The following is a 19,309-nucleotide window of genomic DNA, read 5'->3' as shown; positions in this document are numbered from 1 at the left end:
TTTTTTATAAAGTGCTAAGCTAAAGATTTTGCAGTACTGGCTGCGACAGATTAAGCTGACTACAAACTTTACATGCTGGTCGAGAGCCATGTCACAGCCAACACACCATGTGTGCTGGAATGATTCAAATAAATGTTTCTCATCAATTCAGTAGAGACCATCTTCTTTCCAAGAAAATTCAGCCAATCTCAAAGCATTTAAATTTTATGCTGTTAGTTTTATCAAATAGTGCTTCCAAATGTTTTCATTGGGTGCCATGCCCAAGAGAGAAGCAGAGAAAAGATGAAAATTAAGACCACTTTTAAAGTTATTAATAAATCATACTGAATATATCCGTAATTGCCAAGGTTAATGATATAACTTTGTTCTACCTTGCCTGTTGAGTTTTTCCAATTATTTTATTTGTGTGGTAAAACTTATAGACACAGAAATGTATGGATTTCTAAACTGCCCCAGTGGACATTCCCTTTAGAATCATAGCATGATATATCAACAGACATTCTTTCAGCTCCTTTGTTGAAAATTTAGCTGTGGATCAATGTTAGACTCTTTATTCTATTCTATGGATCTGTCTATCCTTTTATACCAATATCACAGTATGTTAATTACTGACTTTGTAGGAAGTCTTTAAGTCAGTTAATGAAATCTTCCAACTTTATTGATTTTTATGGGTTTTTCAAGATTGTTTTGGCTCTTCTAGGTCCAATGCATTTCCTTTAAGTTTTTAGGAAAACTCGTAATTTCTTTTTTAGAAACTGTATTGCACTAAACCTAATTTGGGGAGAATTGCTATCTTAACAATACTGTGTCTTCCAATCCATAAAATGCTGTATTCTCTACTTATTTAGGTCTTCATTACTTTCTTCCAGCAATATTTTTTATTTTTCAGACAACAGGTATTAATGTCTCCTGTTAAAATTAATTCCTAAGAATTTTATCATTTCTGACGTCTGTAAATGGAAATTATAAAATTTCACGTTTCAGTTGTTTGCTATTAAAGTATAAAAATATATCCCTTTTACATACTGATGTTATACTCTGAAACTTTGATAAATTCAGTTATGAGATCAAGCCATTTCTTTGTAAATGCCTTAGGATTTTCTGTGGATAGAGTTGATTTTACTTCTTTTTTTCCAACATGAGTATCTTTAAAGACTTATTTATTTTGGGTTGTGCCCCGTCTTCGTGGCTGCGCAGCTTTCTCTAGTTGCGGCAAGTGGGGCTACTCTCTAGTTGGGGTGTGCAGGCTTCTCATTGCGGTGGCTTCTCTTGCTGCAGAGTGCAGGCTCTGCGGCCCGCAGCTCTCAGCAGTTTAAGCTCCTGGGCTCTAGAGCATAGGCCCACCAGTTGTGGCACGCAGGATTCGTTGCTCCTTGGCATGTGGGATCTTCCCAGATCGGGGGTGGAACCTGTGTCTCCTGCATTGGCAGGCAGATTCTTTACCATTACCATTAAGCCGCCAGGGAAGCCCTTATTTCTTCCTTTCTGACCACGGTCTTTTATTTCTATGTTGACTTATTGCTAAGGCTAACAACTATAGTACAATGTTGACTAGAAGTGCAAAAAGTGAATATATTTGCCTTATTCCCAATCTTTAGTGGGAGGAGTGGGGATTCATCTTCCAACATTAAGTATAATGCTTTTTTTTTTCTTAGATAGTCTTTATCAGGTTGAGGAAGTTCCCTCTCTTCCCAGATTGCTGAGAATACTTATGAATGAGTGTTGGATACTATGAAATGCTTTTTCTGTATCTGTTATCTATTTTCTGTATCTATAAAGGTGGTTTTTCTGTTTAAGTTTTCTCCTTTATTTTTCTAAATCATGGTCACTGATTTTCAGATGTTAAACTTCTTCTGAGATAAATCTTTGTTGCCACAAATCTTCTTTATACCTTGCTTGATTATATTTGTTTATATGTTTCTGGGGAGTTTTGCACTTTTGTTCATTAGGTGGCCTATAATTTTTATTTCCTAAATTAGCTTTGTCAGGTTTTGTTATCAGAGTGATACTAGCTTCATAGGCCTCATAAAATGATTGGGAACTTTTCCCCACCATCTCTCTTTTCTGAAACTGTATGTGTAGATTCAGTATTTCTTCTGCATCTGCATAATAAAACTCACCAGTGCAACCAATTTTCATTGTGTAACCCTCTAACAGTCTGTATTTATACTGAGCTTCCTCTTGGGTTAGCTGGGACTGTCAGATCTACATCTGCTTCCTCTTTTCTTCTTCCTTTCACAGGCATCAGCTCTACCTCACTATCTGAAAGGTATTCATATCCAACCTCACTTTGTGCCACAAAGTACCACCCATCCTCCAATAAACCTCTTACTCTCCTTACTCCATCTCAGCATCAGCTGCTCAGGGACTAAACTGACACATCAAAACTGACCACGAGCAAACAAAAAATCTGAATACCCTTGGGGTTCACATACACATGTGTACATTCACACTTCAGTGATCAGTGATATATTTGGGCAGAATTCATATATATTTATGAGGGTTTCATATCCTCTGAGCCTCCTTTCTTTCATGGATTTTCCTTAATTATCTAGTTGTTCTGCCAGCCCCAAATTATGTCGCATGGACAGAGGAGGCATGTACCACCAGTAACATTAAGATTGAGGGTTTTCATCACTCCATAATACCTGGATGGGGCTTCCCAGGTGGCACTAGTGGTAAAGAAACCGCCTGTCAACTCAGGAAACGTAAGGCATGCGGGTTCAATCTCTGGTTCAGGAAGATGTCCTGGAGGAGGGCATGGGAACCCACTCCAGTATTCTTGCCTGGAGAATCACCACGGACAGAAGAGCCTAGCAGGCTACAGTCCATAGCAGGCACAGAGTCGGACACGACTGAAGTGACTGAGCACACATGCAGAACGCATGCTACCTGGATGAGCAGGGATCCTCAGGCAAAAAGCTGTAAACACACAAATCTCATCTAGAGCCAATTTGTTCTCTCAAAGACTGACTTACTTCTTTCCGTCTGTTTCAGTTGCAATCTAGTTCCTTAAATGCTTGTTTTTAGATGTTTTTGTTTGCAATATTTTGTCTAGAGGTCATAACTGTTATCTATGGTCCTTAGTCTGATTAGGCTACTTTGCCATTACCAGAACCAGGATCCTGAGCATTGATTTTGTCCACCATAAATACAAATCATGATTCACACTTGCAATGCCCCTATAATCCAAAAGATTAAAACTGCTGACAGATAAATTTTGAGAAGTTATTTGGGCTGGAGTCCAAAATTTTACATTAACAAATTGTATTAGGTTATTAGAGAAGAAATAACCAGTTTGAATCCCAATACCACTTCACTTTAACTTCCGCATCAGGGAAATAATGCTAATTTTACTCATCTTGTGTTGTGGATAAAAGTGTGAATTAGAAGTAACAAGTGTAAACATTTAAACATTGAGACAGTGCCCAGGACAGAGTAAATTCTCAACAAAAGATGGATTTTATTGTCATTACCATTAAGTGTTTCTACTGTATTAAAATATATATCAAAATCAGATTTAAGAAGCTTTATCCTAAAAATTCAATGTTTCTACCTTATTAGAATTTAATAACTGAAGAGTTCCTGCAACTAATACTTTTTCTAGTGGGAGGGGCAGGGGAACATGAAAGCTTGGAGACCACTATTACACTGTTCAGGATTTTCTCTGGAGGCTTAAAAATAAGGTGCACATTTTCAGATGCTGTTCAATCTTCCTTCTCAAGCTGAAACTGTATGCTTAACAACTGGGCCAAATGGAAATTCATTCAGCCTATTACAGAGAGTTTATAAGATCCTATTTGGACTCCTCTTGTTTAGTGAATAATAAAGGCATTGAGGAGGGAATACTCTAAGAAAGAACTTTTGAGATCTCCAGACACAATTATCATGCAATTCAAATACATGGGTGACTGAACATTTTCTCAGACTGAAAGTAAATAATTTTCCTTCCATACTTCAATCTTCAATATTTTTATGTGGATCTTTTTCTTACCACGTCATTGAAGAAAATCAAAGATTTTTGACTTTCAACATTACATAGGCCACAAAAAAGAAAGGTTTTGTTTAAAGTAATACATAAAATTATGCCTAGCCTTGCTCCAAGAGAAGGGGAGCAATCCTGATGTGATCATTCTGTGGTTACAAACATAAAAACACTCTACCACAAAGCAAACAGAAAAGGGAAATAATTTTTTTAAGAACCTGTTTATAAGAACATAAAAAAGAAAGAAAAAAAATCACTCAAAATATCTAGACACATAGTTACACAATCATTCAGAGGACAGAGTTTAAATATTCAGAGAAGAAGGAAGTGTTACATCATCTATATCAACAGATCAGAAATTCTTACCAAGGCTTCATGATCTTCTGCAATTTCTGGTATCGTCTGTAAAATTCAAAAGCAACCATGTAAGGCTCATGCATGACAGCGATGGATTTTACACAAATTACATATCATGAATAAAGCCCAGAATGAGCTATATGACAGGTTTAACAGCCATTAAGGGCATTTCATTCATTTCAAAACATTTCTCCAAGTAATAAATTTGTGTTTATTAATGACACAAAACAATCAAAAATAGGGATTAAACTACTATAACCAACCTAATGCATTTACTTTTGAATAAAGGCAACAAAGGGGGCTTCCCAGGTGGCTCAGTGGTAAAGAATCCACCTGCAATGCAGGAGCCACTAGAGACGATGGGGGTTTGATCCCAGGGTCAGGAAGATCCCCTGAAGGAGGAAATGGCAACCCACTCCAGTATCGGCTATAGCCTATGGGATCACAAAGTTTCAGACACAACTTAGTGACTGAGCACGCACACAAAGGCAACAGAAACACTCCCTTTGGCTCAGAACGAGTATATATTCAACCAAGGAGGACATCACTAGAAATAAGGGGGAGCATGTTTTCAATGAAAAAGTAGAGCCCCAAAGCCTTAAACCAGTTGTTCTTTAAGTACATGCTCAATAGGAGAGAAATAGTTGATTATCTTTCTTTGGTAAAATGCTCACTAATTCTACTTCCTCTTTTCTCAGAGGGAAAAAAAAAATGCTTCTTCTGAAGGAAGACATCATGAGACAGTGCAGTAGTCCTGGATGACAGCTGGACCTCAAGGATCGTAGCCTGCAAAAACAGCACACAATCGACAACACTTGTCTGCAAAAAAGGACACTTATGCTTCTTAAAAAACTAAAGATTAGGTCAAAAAAATTAGGTAATAAGTGATTCTATCCTTATCAAGCCACTTCCCATTCCTCAAGCCTGCCAAATCTCTGGCATTAAGTGTGTTCTTCCCTCAGTTGGGGGAATACCCTTCTCCTCCTTGTCAGACTAGCTAAACCCTACCCCACATTCATTCCAGGCTCCTCTGTGAAGCCTCCCTGACCTCTGATTTCCCTTCCTTGACTGGACTGAGTGTGGCACCCATGTTGGCAGCGCTGAGAATACACCGGGCATTTGAGTTAGGACATCTCACAGCCCTTCCAGCACCATGAAGGCAAAGGCTGGCTCTGTAACTCAACTACTAACTATACCATCAGGCACCTGCAGAGTAGGTATTCAATTCAGAAGAAGTTAAATTTCACATTTCAACCACATCAATGTAAATGTAACCACTTCGGAAACCCAAATGACCACGAGGTGATCAGATCTAGTATTTGATAAAACTGGGGAGTTAAAAATGTATGTAATCTTCCTCTTCCTCCCCTCTTCCTCCTCTTTTACTTAGCTTTATCAATAAGTAATAGATATAATTAATTAAATAATATATTATATATGTATTCAGTGTATATATATACACTGAATAAATGCTCTACCTAAAAGTTGAGGATTTTGTTCTAGTTGAAGGACCTGGACTTAAGCCCATAGTACAGCCTCTCAAGACTGCTTCTGAGGGACTGCTCCAAGGCCTTAAGGGAAGAATCAGTATACAATGGAATTTTTGCAACAAAAACCAGTAGTCAGAACATCAAGATTACTGTTAAAGACAAATCGGACTTCTTAAGCTAGTGGATTTAGTGCTTTTCTAAGTACTAGAAGATGTAAGAGTCTGGGCTCCTTGAAATCATTCCTTTGATATGCACCTTAACTATCTAGTGAAGGAAATGGCAACCCGTTCCTGTATTCTTGCTTGGGAAATCCCATGGACAGAGGAGCCTGGTGGGCTACACAGTCCATGGGGCTGCAAAGAGTTGGACATGACTGGGCGACTCTCACTTCACTTAGCTATCTAGGGCCATTATCCTGCTTTTTTCCATCAGGAATCCGAACAGGGAGGGGGTGCAGCTGCAGTGGTTTATGGTTTGATGGCTCTAATGTCCTTTTTTAGCTGAGATGGCTGGAGGACATTTTTCATCCAGATCTGTATTAGCTTCCTTTTCTTCTCCTTCAAATTGCCATGGGCAGAGTAAAAGAAGTAGGCGGCCATGGAGAGGCAAGCCTGAGCAGAGTTTGGGCCCTTTTGCAAGAGCCAAACACTACCCTCCACTAAAAGGAACTGGGGCTCCTTGGAGAAATGACTCTGGCCAGGATTGGGGCAAGAAAAGACCAAGAAAAGCTCAGAACATTTCATTGAGCCAAAAAGTACAGAAATGTTCAAAGAATAATGGGAAACAAGGTAGAACACAGAAGACAGCTTGAAGAAGTTTCCAAAGCAATACCGGGGACACTGAGCATCAAGGTAAATAATAATGGTGATGAGTTCTAGCCCAGGGAATAAAATAAGAACAAATGGGCCTACATTGCTTTAAAGGTAGTGTGCTGGTACTGTTGAATAACTAAATCTCTAGGGAAAAATATATAAATCTGATTTGTACCACTTTCCATTTCCCATGGGTAACTACTCAGGATTCTCTCTTAATTATTTACAAAAGGGGTAAAAAGCATTACTGGGAGATACTTGGAGGGCACTATCTTAAAAAGTGGTCAAAGTGAACAGCAATAATAAGACAGAGATATCATGTGCCATTAATAGGATGCAAAGCATTTGTGATATTCTAGCCAAAGACATACGTTTTCTAAAACAAGAAAACATTGGATAAACCTATAGAAAAAGAGAATTTATGTTTCAAAGGGAAATTGGAGTCCACAGTTTTGTCTAGTGGTGAATTAACTGACTTCTTCCCTGCAGGTGAAAAACTAGTTTTGCCTCTATTTGCAGTTCATTTCAACATTCTTCTGTTTCATGCAAATTTCTGTCCTTTGACTCTTCCTTTGAACCGGTGAAAACACCTGCCCAGTTCCCTTATATCAAATGAATAACATACATTCTTGTAACATATGTTCAATTTTATATGTATGAAAGCCATGCTTTTACCTTTCCCTGATAATTACCTTTTAATTAGCTACTTATTAATAAACCTCAATTGGAGAATATTCTATAGATGGCTGACCTATGATCTTGAAAGTGTCAAAGCCATGAGAGAAAAGGCAAGATTAAGGAATAGCTCCAGACTACAAGAGATTATACTAGGGAACCAGTGATTGAAACTTACATGAGTTGTCTGGCAACAGGAGGTCCCAATGAGGAAGAAAGTGCTGCCACCAAAAACTAACCAGGAGAATTCAGGAGGGGCGGGCCCAAAGGACGGTGGAGAAGCCAACCCATATGTCCTACCAACCTCCCGAAATCCTTGCTGGAATCCATCTTGGCTGAGAGATTGCATGTACAACCAGGAAGTATGCTGAGTCAGACCAAATCTGGGCACAAGCAAGATGATTGCCCAGAGACAACCCAGAAACTATGCATGACCATAAAACCTGAGACTGTGATCCACAAGGCAGAGCAGTTATTCTGGGTTCCTGTACCACCTTGCTGCTCTCTGTCCAGGCACCCCTTACTAATAAAGTTTTTTTTCTTGAATTTTGTCAGTTCTGTGTCTCCTAGAACAATTCATTTTTGAATGTTCAACAAGCACCTACTGTTCAGACCTGGAAAAGGTCCCCCTTCCTGCAACAATTAGGAGAAGGCAGGACAACTGGGTGCAAAGGGCTCTCTGGGATTAGATCTTTGTAAAGGACACAATCAGGACAACGGGTGAAACTTGAGCGTGCAACTTTTCCATTAAGTTTGGAACTGTTAAACTACTTGAACAAGCCACCCTTTAGAGCAGGCAGCTCGAATACTCTGGCTTCCTATATAATCAATCCAAAACCCGAAACCTACAAATGCCTCCAGGTTAGGAAATGGAAACCTAAGGACGAGCAACCAGACTTGACTAACAGTCTAACAAGGCCCTCGCTTGTTTCCACTTCTTCTCTGGAAGAGACTCTTCCCTCCCCAACTAGCTCCTGTGGACAGAGTGTTCCTAACCACTTCCAGTTTGGCACTGACCAATTCTAACTGATTTCTGTTCAAATACACTCTAAAAATGTTTGCTATGGGTCAGTTAATCTTTTAACACAACTGCTTCAAAATTAATGCTTGTCAGAGGTGTATGTGTGTGAAATATATAAAGCAATCAATGCAATTTTTCAAAATAACCTTCTGGCCTCAGGCCTGTGCATCCTTAGGTATATATAAGCGTGTGTGTGTGTGTGTGTGTATGGGTGTGTTCTAACCCCTGTAGCAGATTCTGGCTTTAGAAAGTTCTTGACCAGAGTACAGAGAGAGAAATTCACTGTTTCTCTCTTCTCTACTTCCTCACCTTGGCTTCAGAGAAACATAAGCAGAAGAGGAATTTTTTGTTGTGATGTCTGTTTTCTTATCTGAAGTTCTCTCTCTTTCTCTCCTTCTCCTTCTCTCTCTTTCTCTGTCTCCATATATATCCACTTCAAAAGAAACATAATCAGGAGAACAAATGATTCTCCAAAGACAATGCTTCACAGTGATCAGAAGCCCCTTACCTTAGCCCAAGCTGTGGCATCCTTTCCCCCAGCAGAAGACAACCTCTCCTTTAAACAGGCTGTATGACCCCTTCTTATTTCTATTATGAGAGTGATGGACAAAGACACAGAGACAAAGCAAAAAGGGATGGCGAGGCGGAGTTTCAGCATAAAGAATTTTCTGCCACACAACCCCCAACAAAGCCCAAGAAGATCGGCCCCTTTGGCGTTTGTGATGCAAATTCCTGGCAGGGCCCCAGAAGGGCTGCTCCTGTTGAAACTCCCTGAGCTCTGTGTTCTGCAGCGCCAAGAAGGTAGACTGAGGGAGCTGGAAGACTCAGCCAGCTTCTCAGCTGGGGCCCACGGACCACACAGAACTGCTTCTTTCTGGTTCGGCCTGGGGAGCCGCTGGCTCCTCCTCGTGGCCTCTGTCCGAGGTGAAGTACAGGACACGCATGGTATGACCTGAGCTTGGCGGCTGGCAGAGATTCCCTGATCAATCTGGCCTGGCCTGGACCTTCCACAACAACCATGGTTTATAAGAAACACTGAATTCTCAGAAGCAAGAGCCTGAATTAGAGCCAATAATCTGTGTCCGTGAAGCTTAGCAAAGTCACTTTCAAGAAAGAAATTTATCTTTTGTGTGAAGACAAAAAAGGTCACACATAGTCCCAAACTGTCATATGCATGACTGTGTCCTCTCCCTCCCCACCCAACAACACACACATTCTGTGTCTAACCCATTGTCAGGAATATCTGGCATTCAAAGAATACATACTTAGCTGAGTGAATAAAACCTAGAAACCCATTCTCAAGTGTGAGTGCCGGGCAACATCAAGGCCAAGACATCCTTTTGCATGCTTAATTTAGATCATAACTGAATTTCCACACCTGCCACACAATCACAACTCTGACTCCAGCCAGCAGAAAGTGACCTGAATCATCAAAGTTTAGTATGAAACTGTGTATTAACAATGACAATTTATATGAACAACACACATTGCTATACACACACCTGAACAGCCTCATCTGTGTCATCTATATGACAGAATGGGGAGGAGACTGGCAATTTATACAACAAATGTGGTTTGTTTTTAAGACAATTATTTAAGGGCTTTGCTGTGCTGTGTGCTTAGTCACTCAGTCGTATCTGACTCTGACCCCATGGACTGTTGCCCGCCAGGCTCCTCTGTCCATGGGATTCTCCAGGGAAGAATACTGGAGTGGGTTGCCATGCTCTCCTCCAGAGGATCTTCCCGACCCAGGGTTCGAACCCAGATTTCCTACACTGCAGGTGAATTCTTTACCATCTGAGCCACCAGGAAGTCCACTTAAGGGAAAGAGTCCCATAGTTATTTTAGAGATATACATATAAAGTAACTACAGGACTCTTTCCACTGTTGCTAGCATAGCCAAATTTTGGAGAAATCAACTAAGCAAATAAAAAGTCTTGTAAATTCCCCAGATTAGTGAAAACTCCTCAAATACCTCACTGCTATTTTTTTTTTTTTTTGCTATTTTTCTTAGGAAAGCCAGAATCCCTAAGGAAACACCAGCCCAGTATTGCCCAGGGTGTTAGGAATGGACATACTCCTACAAGAAGGGTAAAGTACAAATTAGGACACGTCAGCAAGCTATGGGGCTGTTCTTATTTTAAAACAGTTTGAATATGTGCTGAATTAGTAATTTTATTTCAATAAAAAAATTATTCACAAAGATTCTGCTGAATGAAAAACTGATGAGAGAATGTTCACAATCATAATAAAACCTCAAAACAGTAAATATCCAACAATAGGGGAAAGGTTAATTTCACTCTGCATATCCTTCAAATTATCATATTACAGTGCTTACCAACTGTACTTCAACAGAGCTTTAAAAATGAACTAATAGGCAGACAACAACCTAGAGGGGAGAGATGGGGAGATGGGAAGAATGCTCAAGAGAGAGGGGATATATATATATAGAGAGAGAGCTGATTCACTTTGTTGTACTGCAGAAACTAACATATTGTAAAGCAATTATACTCCAATAAAAAATAGGCAGATAAAAATTATGAAGGGAATATTTAACGACATAGCACTATTGTTAAGTACAAAAAGATTACAGAGACCATTAATATTATAATTCTACCTTTGTAAGACCTGTGTCTGTGTGTGTAAGCCTATGTGTGTGTGTATCTATAAGAAATGTACAAAAACAATATACACCCAGATGTTAAAAATATTTGCCTCTAGTAAGGCAGAAGACAAATGATTCTTATTTGTTTCTTTCTGCTTACTTACATTTATTTTTAAATAATAAATAAATGAGTTTTTGGTAAATATATGGATTTAACTTTTTTCACTCTTAACTTTTCTGCCCAGGGTGGTGCTACTGCTTACTCATACTCCAAGGGCGTAATTTGCCTGTCATGTTGCCAAGTGGGAAACTAGAAGGATCCTGCCCTTTCATTCTTGGAAATGTTCCTCTGTTCTTCTGATTGTTGAACAGCAAAAGGGCACAGAGTAAACCATCCAATTGTGTGTGTGCACAGCAGCATAGACGAAGAACACGGCGTTTAATTAAAACCCTAAGAAAAGCAGTGTTATTCACTACAATGGATTTAAAGTTGCAGGTACAATTTTTTTTTCTTTCAAATAAAACAAAATATATCATTTCCGAGAATCTTTTAATATCTATCCTTAAAAAAAAAAAAAACAGAAAACAAAAATAATTGCCCATTCCTTAATGGATACCATTTTCTGACTCAGGCTGGAGAAACAAGTTTCCCCCAAAAATGTATATGCTTCCACATCTATCGCTCAAGCTGAAACTAGGAATGGAATTTCAAAATGATACAAGAATGGAAAAATGAAATTCAAGTTTTAGACACTGTGTTCTGCCAAAGTGTCACTGCCTCTCGCTCCTCTGTTGTTCATTTTTTCCCTGTAGTCTCTCCTGGTACCAGCTGAAAAGAGACGTTAAAAAGCTCAGCCTTGGGTAATGGCAAGCAGGCAAGCAATCTTTGAATCTCATCATAGCTCAAAGTAAGAAGAAAAATTCCAGCTACATTTCTTCAGTGTTTCCTAAAAATTTCCACAGGTCCTGCTCAGGAAACTGCTGCCTTTCCCACCTGGAAGTCTGCCCAGGAGTCATAAGTAAATGCCTTCCAAATTGCAGGATCTATTTAATTTGTGCAGCTTCTATTCCAAAGGTTTCCTGTTAATTAATTAAAGTCTTGTTTAAGTTTAATTGAGAAGCTGAGTTTCCCTATGACAAAAAGGTCCTTCTCTTTTCCTTTTCATCTGAGCAAAAGATCTGAAAATAACTGTTCATCAAATGAGCAGCTTCCTAGCATGAGTGGCAAGACCTTGCAGAAGGAAGGCAGGAAGGTTGTACAGCTCCGGTGCCCTCTTTACTCCATCCCTATGAGTAGTGTGACTTTGAACTTATATGCAAAATGGTGATAAGGGCACACACCAAGGTCATTCAGAGAGATAGCATCCCTTCCCAGTAACACACTGTGACGGGAAAGTATCAGAGACAATGCAAACCAGAACACACTCAAGATCTGGTCTTGAGGTCTGTTCATCTGTCTGCAGTCAAGGTGGATGTAACAAACTGGGATGGCTTACAGATTACAAATAATTAAAATATGAATGAGTATGATACATTTTGGAAAAAAAAAGAATTCAATTACTGTGGTTCACATACAGTAAATTCGGTATTGACGTGTGAAACCTAGTGATATAATTCAGATCTGCTGTCCCCAATGTTCATTGTGTAGGCCACTCCATGAGTCAAGATAAATTACAGAAAAGGCAACAGCACAGATGAAAACCACTAAGGTTGACAAGGCCATTCATCCGTTTTCACTCTTTCTCCTCTCCAGCACAAGTGGTAGTGTCTCCTTGATGGGTGTCATGGGCTGAACTGTATCCCCTGAAATTCATATATTGAATTCCTGTCCCCGATACATCAGTATGATGTATATGAATACAATGATGATTGTAGTTCTGATAAACCTGGAAGTATTAACACAATGTCATTCTGAATATGCCAGAGTTTAAGCCCCTGGACACTTAGGTATCTGTGGCAGAACCACCTAATATTATCAGGTTCCACTGAAACTGGTTCTAGTACATTGTTTTTGATATGCCAATGGCTGAGATTCAGATAAATCAATAAATGTGGGAACACATTTATGTTTTTGTTTAACATGTTACAAATGTAATGGAGGCAGAAGCTCCCAGGGCTCACTATCCCACCAGAAGTGGTAATGGGTGTGAAGAAGGGCCTACCATGTATGGCAAGCTCATGAAGTCATCCACAGTCACCAGTGAATGTGTTTGTAATCACAACTCACAATCCACTGTCCACTAGTTACAAGAAGTGAAGAATCTGATACACTCCTCACCGGATTCTAGCCTGGAGCTTCCGACAGACAGAATCCTCTTTCTCCTTTTCCTTGAGTGAGCCTCATGGATGGCTAAACTTATTCAACTTCCCTTCAAGTTGCTGCTTCAAGCACCAACTCCAATTTACAGTAACCACTTTGGATTTTGATGACACCCAGAATTTGAGATTCCCTGTCCTACTCCAAGTCCATGTTTGCCAAAAATTTAATAAGCCGAGTTTTAGTCATCATTTACAAAATAGATAAGGAGATAGTTGGATGCATCACTGACTCAGTGGACATGAATCTGAGCAAGCTCTGGAAGACTTGAAGGATAGGGAAGGATAGGGAAGCCTGGCATGCTGCAGTCCATGAGGTCACAAGAGTCGGACACGACTGAGCAGCTGAACAACAACAACAAAACAGATAATACTGTCTACAACTGACCCTTTCCAGGTCACCCAATCCTGATTCCCAGTCCTCTTGGATTAGACTTTCCCCCCTTCCATTATTCACTCCTAGATGTTTTCTCTACTTGTCTGTGAAGTAAGACCCCCCCAGCTCCAAACTCTGGAGAACATTCTAATATAGGAGATATTTCTATTGTTATAAAACATGCTCTTTGAAATAGAAAAAAAGAATCTTTTATTAGCCAGTAGCAGAGGCTAAATAATGCCAAGTGTAGGAGGAGACAGGAAGGAAGGAAGGAGGGAAGGAAGGCAGTGGGCTGAGACAGGTTTCTACTATGTACAGTCATCAGGTCATTCTTTAAATCACCACATACTGAAGAGAGATTTAAATGACCCAGGTTTAAACTGCAGTTCTCGGTGATATTTATTCTTTCCTAATAAATACCTACCCCAGCTCTGCACATTATTCATTTGGCATATTACTATGTAGTTGGCTGGCTCAGCATCCCCACAAGGTCTAACTGGCATACTCTAATAGTCTTTACCAGTAGCACCTGACCATATAGAAATGAGCAGTTTCCTGTGGACCCTAAGCTGTCATTCTGTGGTCAAGGGAATGATCTGTCCACACATATAAAAGCTAGGTCCATCTAGCTCCTTAGACTTCACAATCACACCACAGAATCAAACCTTTCCCTAAGAAGATGAACTCCTCAATCAGAAATGCCCATTCCTTCCTTGCTCAGGATAGAACTCCAACTCCTTAAAGCCCATTCACTGACACCCTCCTGTAAGCTTCCATGAGATGTAACTGGTCCAACCTCTAGATTCCCAGCCCTCAGGAGGAATTGCACCTCAACTGAATTCTGCCTCTAAAAAGTTTTGGATGGCAATATTCACATCTTGTAAAATTTTCCCGACTTCTAATTTTTTGTACACAGTGGGTACCTAATAAATGCTTATTGTGCATACATGCTAAGTCGCTTCAGCTATGTCTGACTCTTTGCTACCCTATGGACTGTAGCCCACCAGGCTCCTCTGTACGGGGGATTCTCTAGGCAAGAATACTGAAGTGGGTTGCCGTGCCCTCCTCCAGGGGATCTTCCCGACCCAAGGATCAAACCCATGTCTCTTTATATCTCCTGCATTGGCACGTGGGTTCTTTACTGCTAGCACTACCTGGGAAGCTGAATGTTTATTGTACTTAATGGTAAATAACTAAATACATGTATTTGATCAGTCAAATGTTAATGTAAAAAAACAATTACTTTAGGGATGCTATTTAGACCTGATTTAAGACTCTGAAATCTAAGGAGGTATTCTAACTTTCTTTAAAAATGGAGTGAGGGGAGGAGAATTCTTTTTGCAGATAAGCAAAGGATGTGAGGGATTTATATTTTAAAGAACTATAATTTGTGTTGGAAAGGCCCTTAGAGATAATGACCTAATATTTCTCCTTCTAAATGTGAAATTTCAGACTGTGTTAGACACTGACTAGTTGGTGGGTGGAGAACATAGTGATCCTTAACAAAACCACACCCCACACACTATCTTAAACGCCATTTTTTTTTCCTGAGCCTAGACAATTTCTGGTATTTAAAACTAGAAATTCTAAGAACAAGGAAAGTATACCCAGAATGAAGTCTAGATAAAAGGTGCTTACTCGGTGCCACTTTCCACCATCTGTGTCAAGAGAGAGATGCCGTCCAGATTTATAAACTCCTGGGCAAATGTGACGTCCCGGGAGAGGCTGGCCAAGTCCTTTAGGGCCTCCAGCTTGGCGTCCATACTCGATGACTGGATTCGCTCATGGAGCTGCTGGGCGTTTTGAGCCTCACCGGAGAGAAAAACAAAGCAAAGAGTGTTCACAGAGGAAACCACCACAGATCAAAAAATAAAATAAAATCACCATCTCATTGAGAAAGGAAGAAACAAAGGCCAAATGCAAAGTTCAGTTAAGTATTACAAACCAAGGGAGGTTTCCAACCATAATGACTTCACCTTCAGGCAATGCTTGTCAATTTCACAACGAAAATCAGTTGCCTTTCTTTGACAGGACCCATATTCCCATCTCAAGGAGAAGCAAGAGCCCAAGAACAGTAAAACCCCGGAAATGGAGCGGGTATGGCAGTGTGGAGGGGAAAAGGGGGAGAATGTTTACTTTTTAAGTAAAATTATTATCTACAAATGACAAAAAGCTATTTGCTTAATTAAGCAATTGCACAAATTTATACAGCATGTTCAGCCATTCAGTCAATACTCTGAGTAATAACTGCCTACACAAAATGTTCAAAAGCATCATTAGACACCCAAATAATCTTTCGGGGTTACTGAAAATCTTCCAGCACAACACAACGGAGCTTGTAAATTCCACTTTTCAACAACATGTGTTTCATGCGCATTAGTTATTTACAGCATGATTTTAAAACAAAGTAATTAAACAAGCAAACACAAATACAAAAAAAATTTTAAACCGAATTAGCAGCTTTGCCTAGAATTAGAGTTCTCATTTTTAAGGCATTGGCACCTGGCTTCTACATCCAAGACAGAAATATACTGGAGGATCTGAATGTCTAGATAATAACGTGTCTTCACATTATGTGGTTTTCAGGGACAAGCAGCCTAAGAAAGCGACACTGATGCAGGGGTCTAATCGACAAAAACTCAGCCACATTGGGGAGGGGCCTCACGGAGGTATGTTGGGCAGCACGAACGGTTGGTGCAAAGGAAAAACAGAAGGAACAGGCCTAGGATGTCTGCAGGGATAGAAAGAGGACCAGTGTGCCTGCGGTTGGAGGACAAAGAGGAGCGTGTAAGGAGGTGAGGACAGGCAAACAGACTGGGCCAGGTGGCCTAAGAAGTTCATAAGCAGAAGCAGCAGAGCTGGAGGAATCCTGGGTGGTGATGATCTTCCCTGACTGATAGGATGAATTTAAACATCTAGACAAATGTGTGGTACCTTTGGAGCTCTTAAAATAGCTTTCATATTCAAACACTAGAAGCAATGAATATATAAATGCACACATATTTGCATAAACATGACCCAAGGAAACAAATCAAGATGTAGCCCACTGTTATTTATGAATTGTAATGTTCTGCATAATTTTTTGTTGCAAGCTTCACTTTTCAAATTTTCCATGAGTCTGTAATATCTTTATATTTAGGGGAAATTTTACATTATTAAAAAATAAAATAGCCTTAGTTTTGATTTTCCAAGCAGTTAGAACAACTGAAAAAGACTCTAATAGCTGTGTGGGTGATTGTATCAGAGAGTATTATTTTCCAGCATTGTCCTAGGAGAGAAAACAAGTTTCATCTTGAGTCACTCAAATAGCATGGTGTGGCTGCCTAATGTCCAGGGATGAGAAAGTTCTGGGCCCAAGCTCAGAGGCAAACAGCCTCTGAGGGATCACAGTGGACACAGAATAGGTATATGCAGTAGATGCGTGCCAAGTATTTACCATCTTTGTTCTTTACGGTCCTAATTAAAGCTTTTCCCAAGGAATTTCCCGAATGGTTCTGGGTCCATGATACCAGCGAAGAAGTAATCAAAAAAGTCTATAGGCTCAGATATTTTCAAATGTGCACTCAATATTGCCCAGCAATCCAACCAAGTTTCCCTGGAATGTCTGCTGCATGCGTACTAAGTCATCAGTTATGTCTGACTCTTTGTGACCCTACGGACTACAGCCCGCCAGGCTCCTCTGTCCACAGGATTCTCCAGGCAAGAATACTGGAGTGAGTTGCCATGCCCTCCTCCAAAAGATCTTGCCAACCCAGGGGATTGAAGGTGTGTCTCTCAGTCTCCTGCAATGGCAGGTGGGTTCCTTACCACTAGCGCCACCTGGGAAGCTCTCTCTAAAATGACTCTTTCACACCTTTTCTTATTTCCTTAAACTCCCTCATTTCCTGTTTCCCTCACACTGGTGATCTTGCCTTACATTTTATTGAGGAAATCAAAGTAATCAGCCAGGAATTTCTGCATCTTCGTATTTCAAAAAGCACAGAGTTCCTTCAGCTTCCTGTTTGCAAGGACACGGCCCCGGGGCCTCTATGCTCCTGCTCTGCTTCTTTCTGAATCTATGTACCTGACCCCTGTTTCCTGTCCAAGGTCAATCGTTCCCTTATCCCCAGCCCTAGAGCTGTCACCCTCTCACTTTCTCAGGCATTCTGCCCCTACTGTGTCCCCCTTTCTTTTGTACATCAGTCTCTCTCTGTGCAGTAGATCAGGTCCAGCTACAAACATCTCTAACAGGCCCTGTTTTAAAAACAAATGAAAAGGTGTGTACATTTGTCACACCTTTGCACATTGAGTCAATTCACTTCCAGCCAGGCCCTCGTTTCACTGCTTCCATTCTCCACAACAGTTCTGGAATTAAGAGTGGGTCTAAAATTGCCACTCACCTCACCTCACATTCTCCTCCTCACCTCCATCCACGAGCTTCCATACTCACCCCTATCTACCCATACAACGTCTCCATGACGCCCTGTCTACCTCGCTCATCTGGTCCTCCTTACCTTCTCAGCAGGCCTCAGCATACCTAAGTGTGCCTAACAGACTCCTAACTGCCTGGTTGACGTGTCCTCATGGACACAGGACAGGCATCTCTAATTCTTCATTTCCCGCTTCCTAAACTTTCTATTCCAGTAAGCAGCACTGCTGTTGATTGTGCCCAAACACCAGGGACATCCTTGCAGTCTCCCTCAAGGAGAACCACAGCCCCAGGATCAGGAAGTGCTGGGGCTTGCCCTCCAACACTCCTTCAGACCCTCCATGTCCAGAACACACAGGCAGCCCGCGCCATCATCTCCAACTGGCACTGCCATCCCGTCTCCTAACCCGGCCCCTTGACACTGGCAATCTGTTCCGGGGCAGCACCCAGAGTGATCCTGTGCCCCCCTCTGCCTAAAAGCTTCCACTGGCTTCCCTCTGTGTTAAGCTCATAGGGCAACGGCAAGAAACAGAACTTAAGACATCCTGCCATCTGTTTTAGGTTTCTCAGCTCAGGAGAAAGAAATTGGCTCAAAAAATCATTAACAGTCTTACAGTTAAGAATCTCTGACAACCTGAATCCACAGAGTGACTGGGGTAACACTGTTTTTCTTTTCGCCACAGTAACCGGCCCCCCAAATCAGCGCAGCAGGCTCTTTAACCCAGATGCTTCTAATATCAGTTCCCCAAGTGCAAGAGAGCAGAAGGCAGGGTTGTGCTTAAAGCTGACGAAGCAACAGCAGATACTTGATAAGGAATTTTATTTAATTTGTCCACATGGGCCAAAATGAGGGATAAGAGGCAAGAAGAGTTCAGGTCATATATAAAAGGGCTCCTAAAAATCTGATAGTTTGGAATACTGGAATGGTTTTAGCATGGAATGTCATGATTCATCTCTCGTATACTGTAGTGACATTATGAAATTTGTTTGCAGATTTATTTAATTAAAAATAACATCAGCCGGGACTTCCCTGGTGCTCCAGTGGCTGATTCCGTGCTACCACCACAAGAGGAACAGGTTCGATGCCTGATCAGGGAAGATCCCATATGCTACAGTTCAGTTCAGTTCAGTTCAGTCACTCAGTCGTGTCCGACTCTTTGTGACCCCATGAATTGCAGCACACCAGGCCTCCCTGTCCATCACCAACTCCCGGAGTTCACTCAAACTCATGTCCATTGAGTTGGTGATGCCATCCAGCCATCTG

General features: G+C 40.7%; 1 protein-coding gene across 5 annotated transcripts in view; it reads right to left on the bottom strand.

Annotated features, from left to right (window-relative positions):
- The window catches only part of ELMO1 (engulfment and cell motility 1), a 581,836-nt gene that overhangs the window by 371,215 nt on the left and 191,312 nt on the right, over positions 1 to 19,309 (bottom strand). For all 5 annotated transcript variants that reach the window (XM_070787263.1, XM_019958763.2, XM_019958762.2 and 2 more), the window contains 2 exons: positions 15,276 to 15,445; positions 4,352 to 4,387 (listed from right to left, as the gene is read on the bottom strand). In XM_070787263.1, the coding sequence (XP_070643364.1) occupies positions 4,352 to 4,387; positions 15,276 to 15,445 (206 nt within the window). The remainder of the gene's footprint in view (positions 1 to 4,351; positions 4,388 to 15,275; positions 15,446 to 19,309) is intronic.

The sequence above is a fragment of the Bos indicus genome, chromosome 4, assembly GCF_029378745.1.
Source record: "Bos indicus isolate NIAB-ARS_2022 breed Sahiwal x Tharparkar chromosome 4, NIAB-ARS_B.indTharparkar_mat_pri_1.0, whole genome shotgun sequence".
NCBI classification, from domain to species: Eukaryota; Metazoa; Chordata; class Mammalia; order Artiodactyla; family Bovidae; genus Bos; species Bos indicus.
The sequence above is the reverse complement of the archived record's forward strand: the minus strand, read 5'-3'. Positions and strand labels throughout refer to the sequence as shown.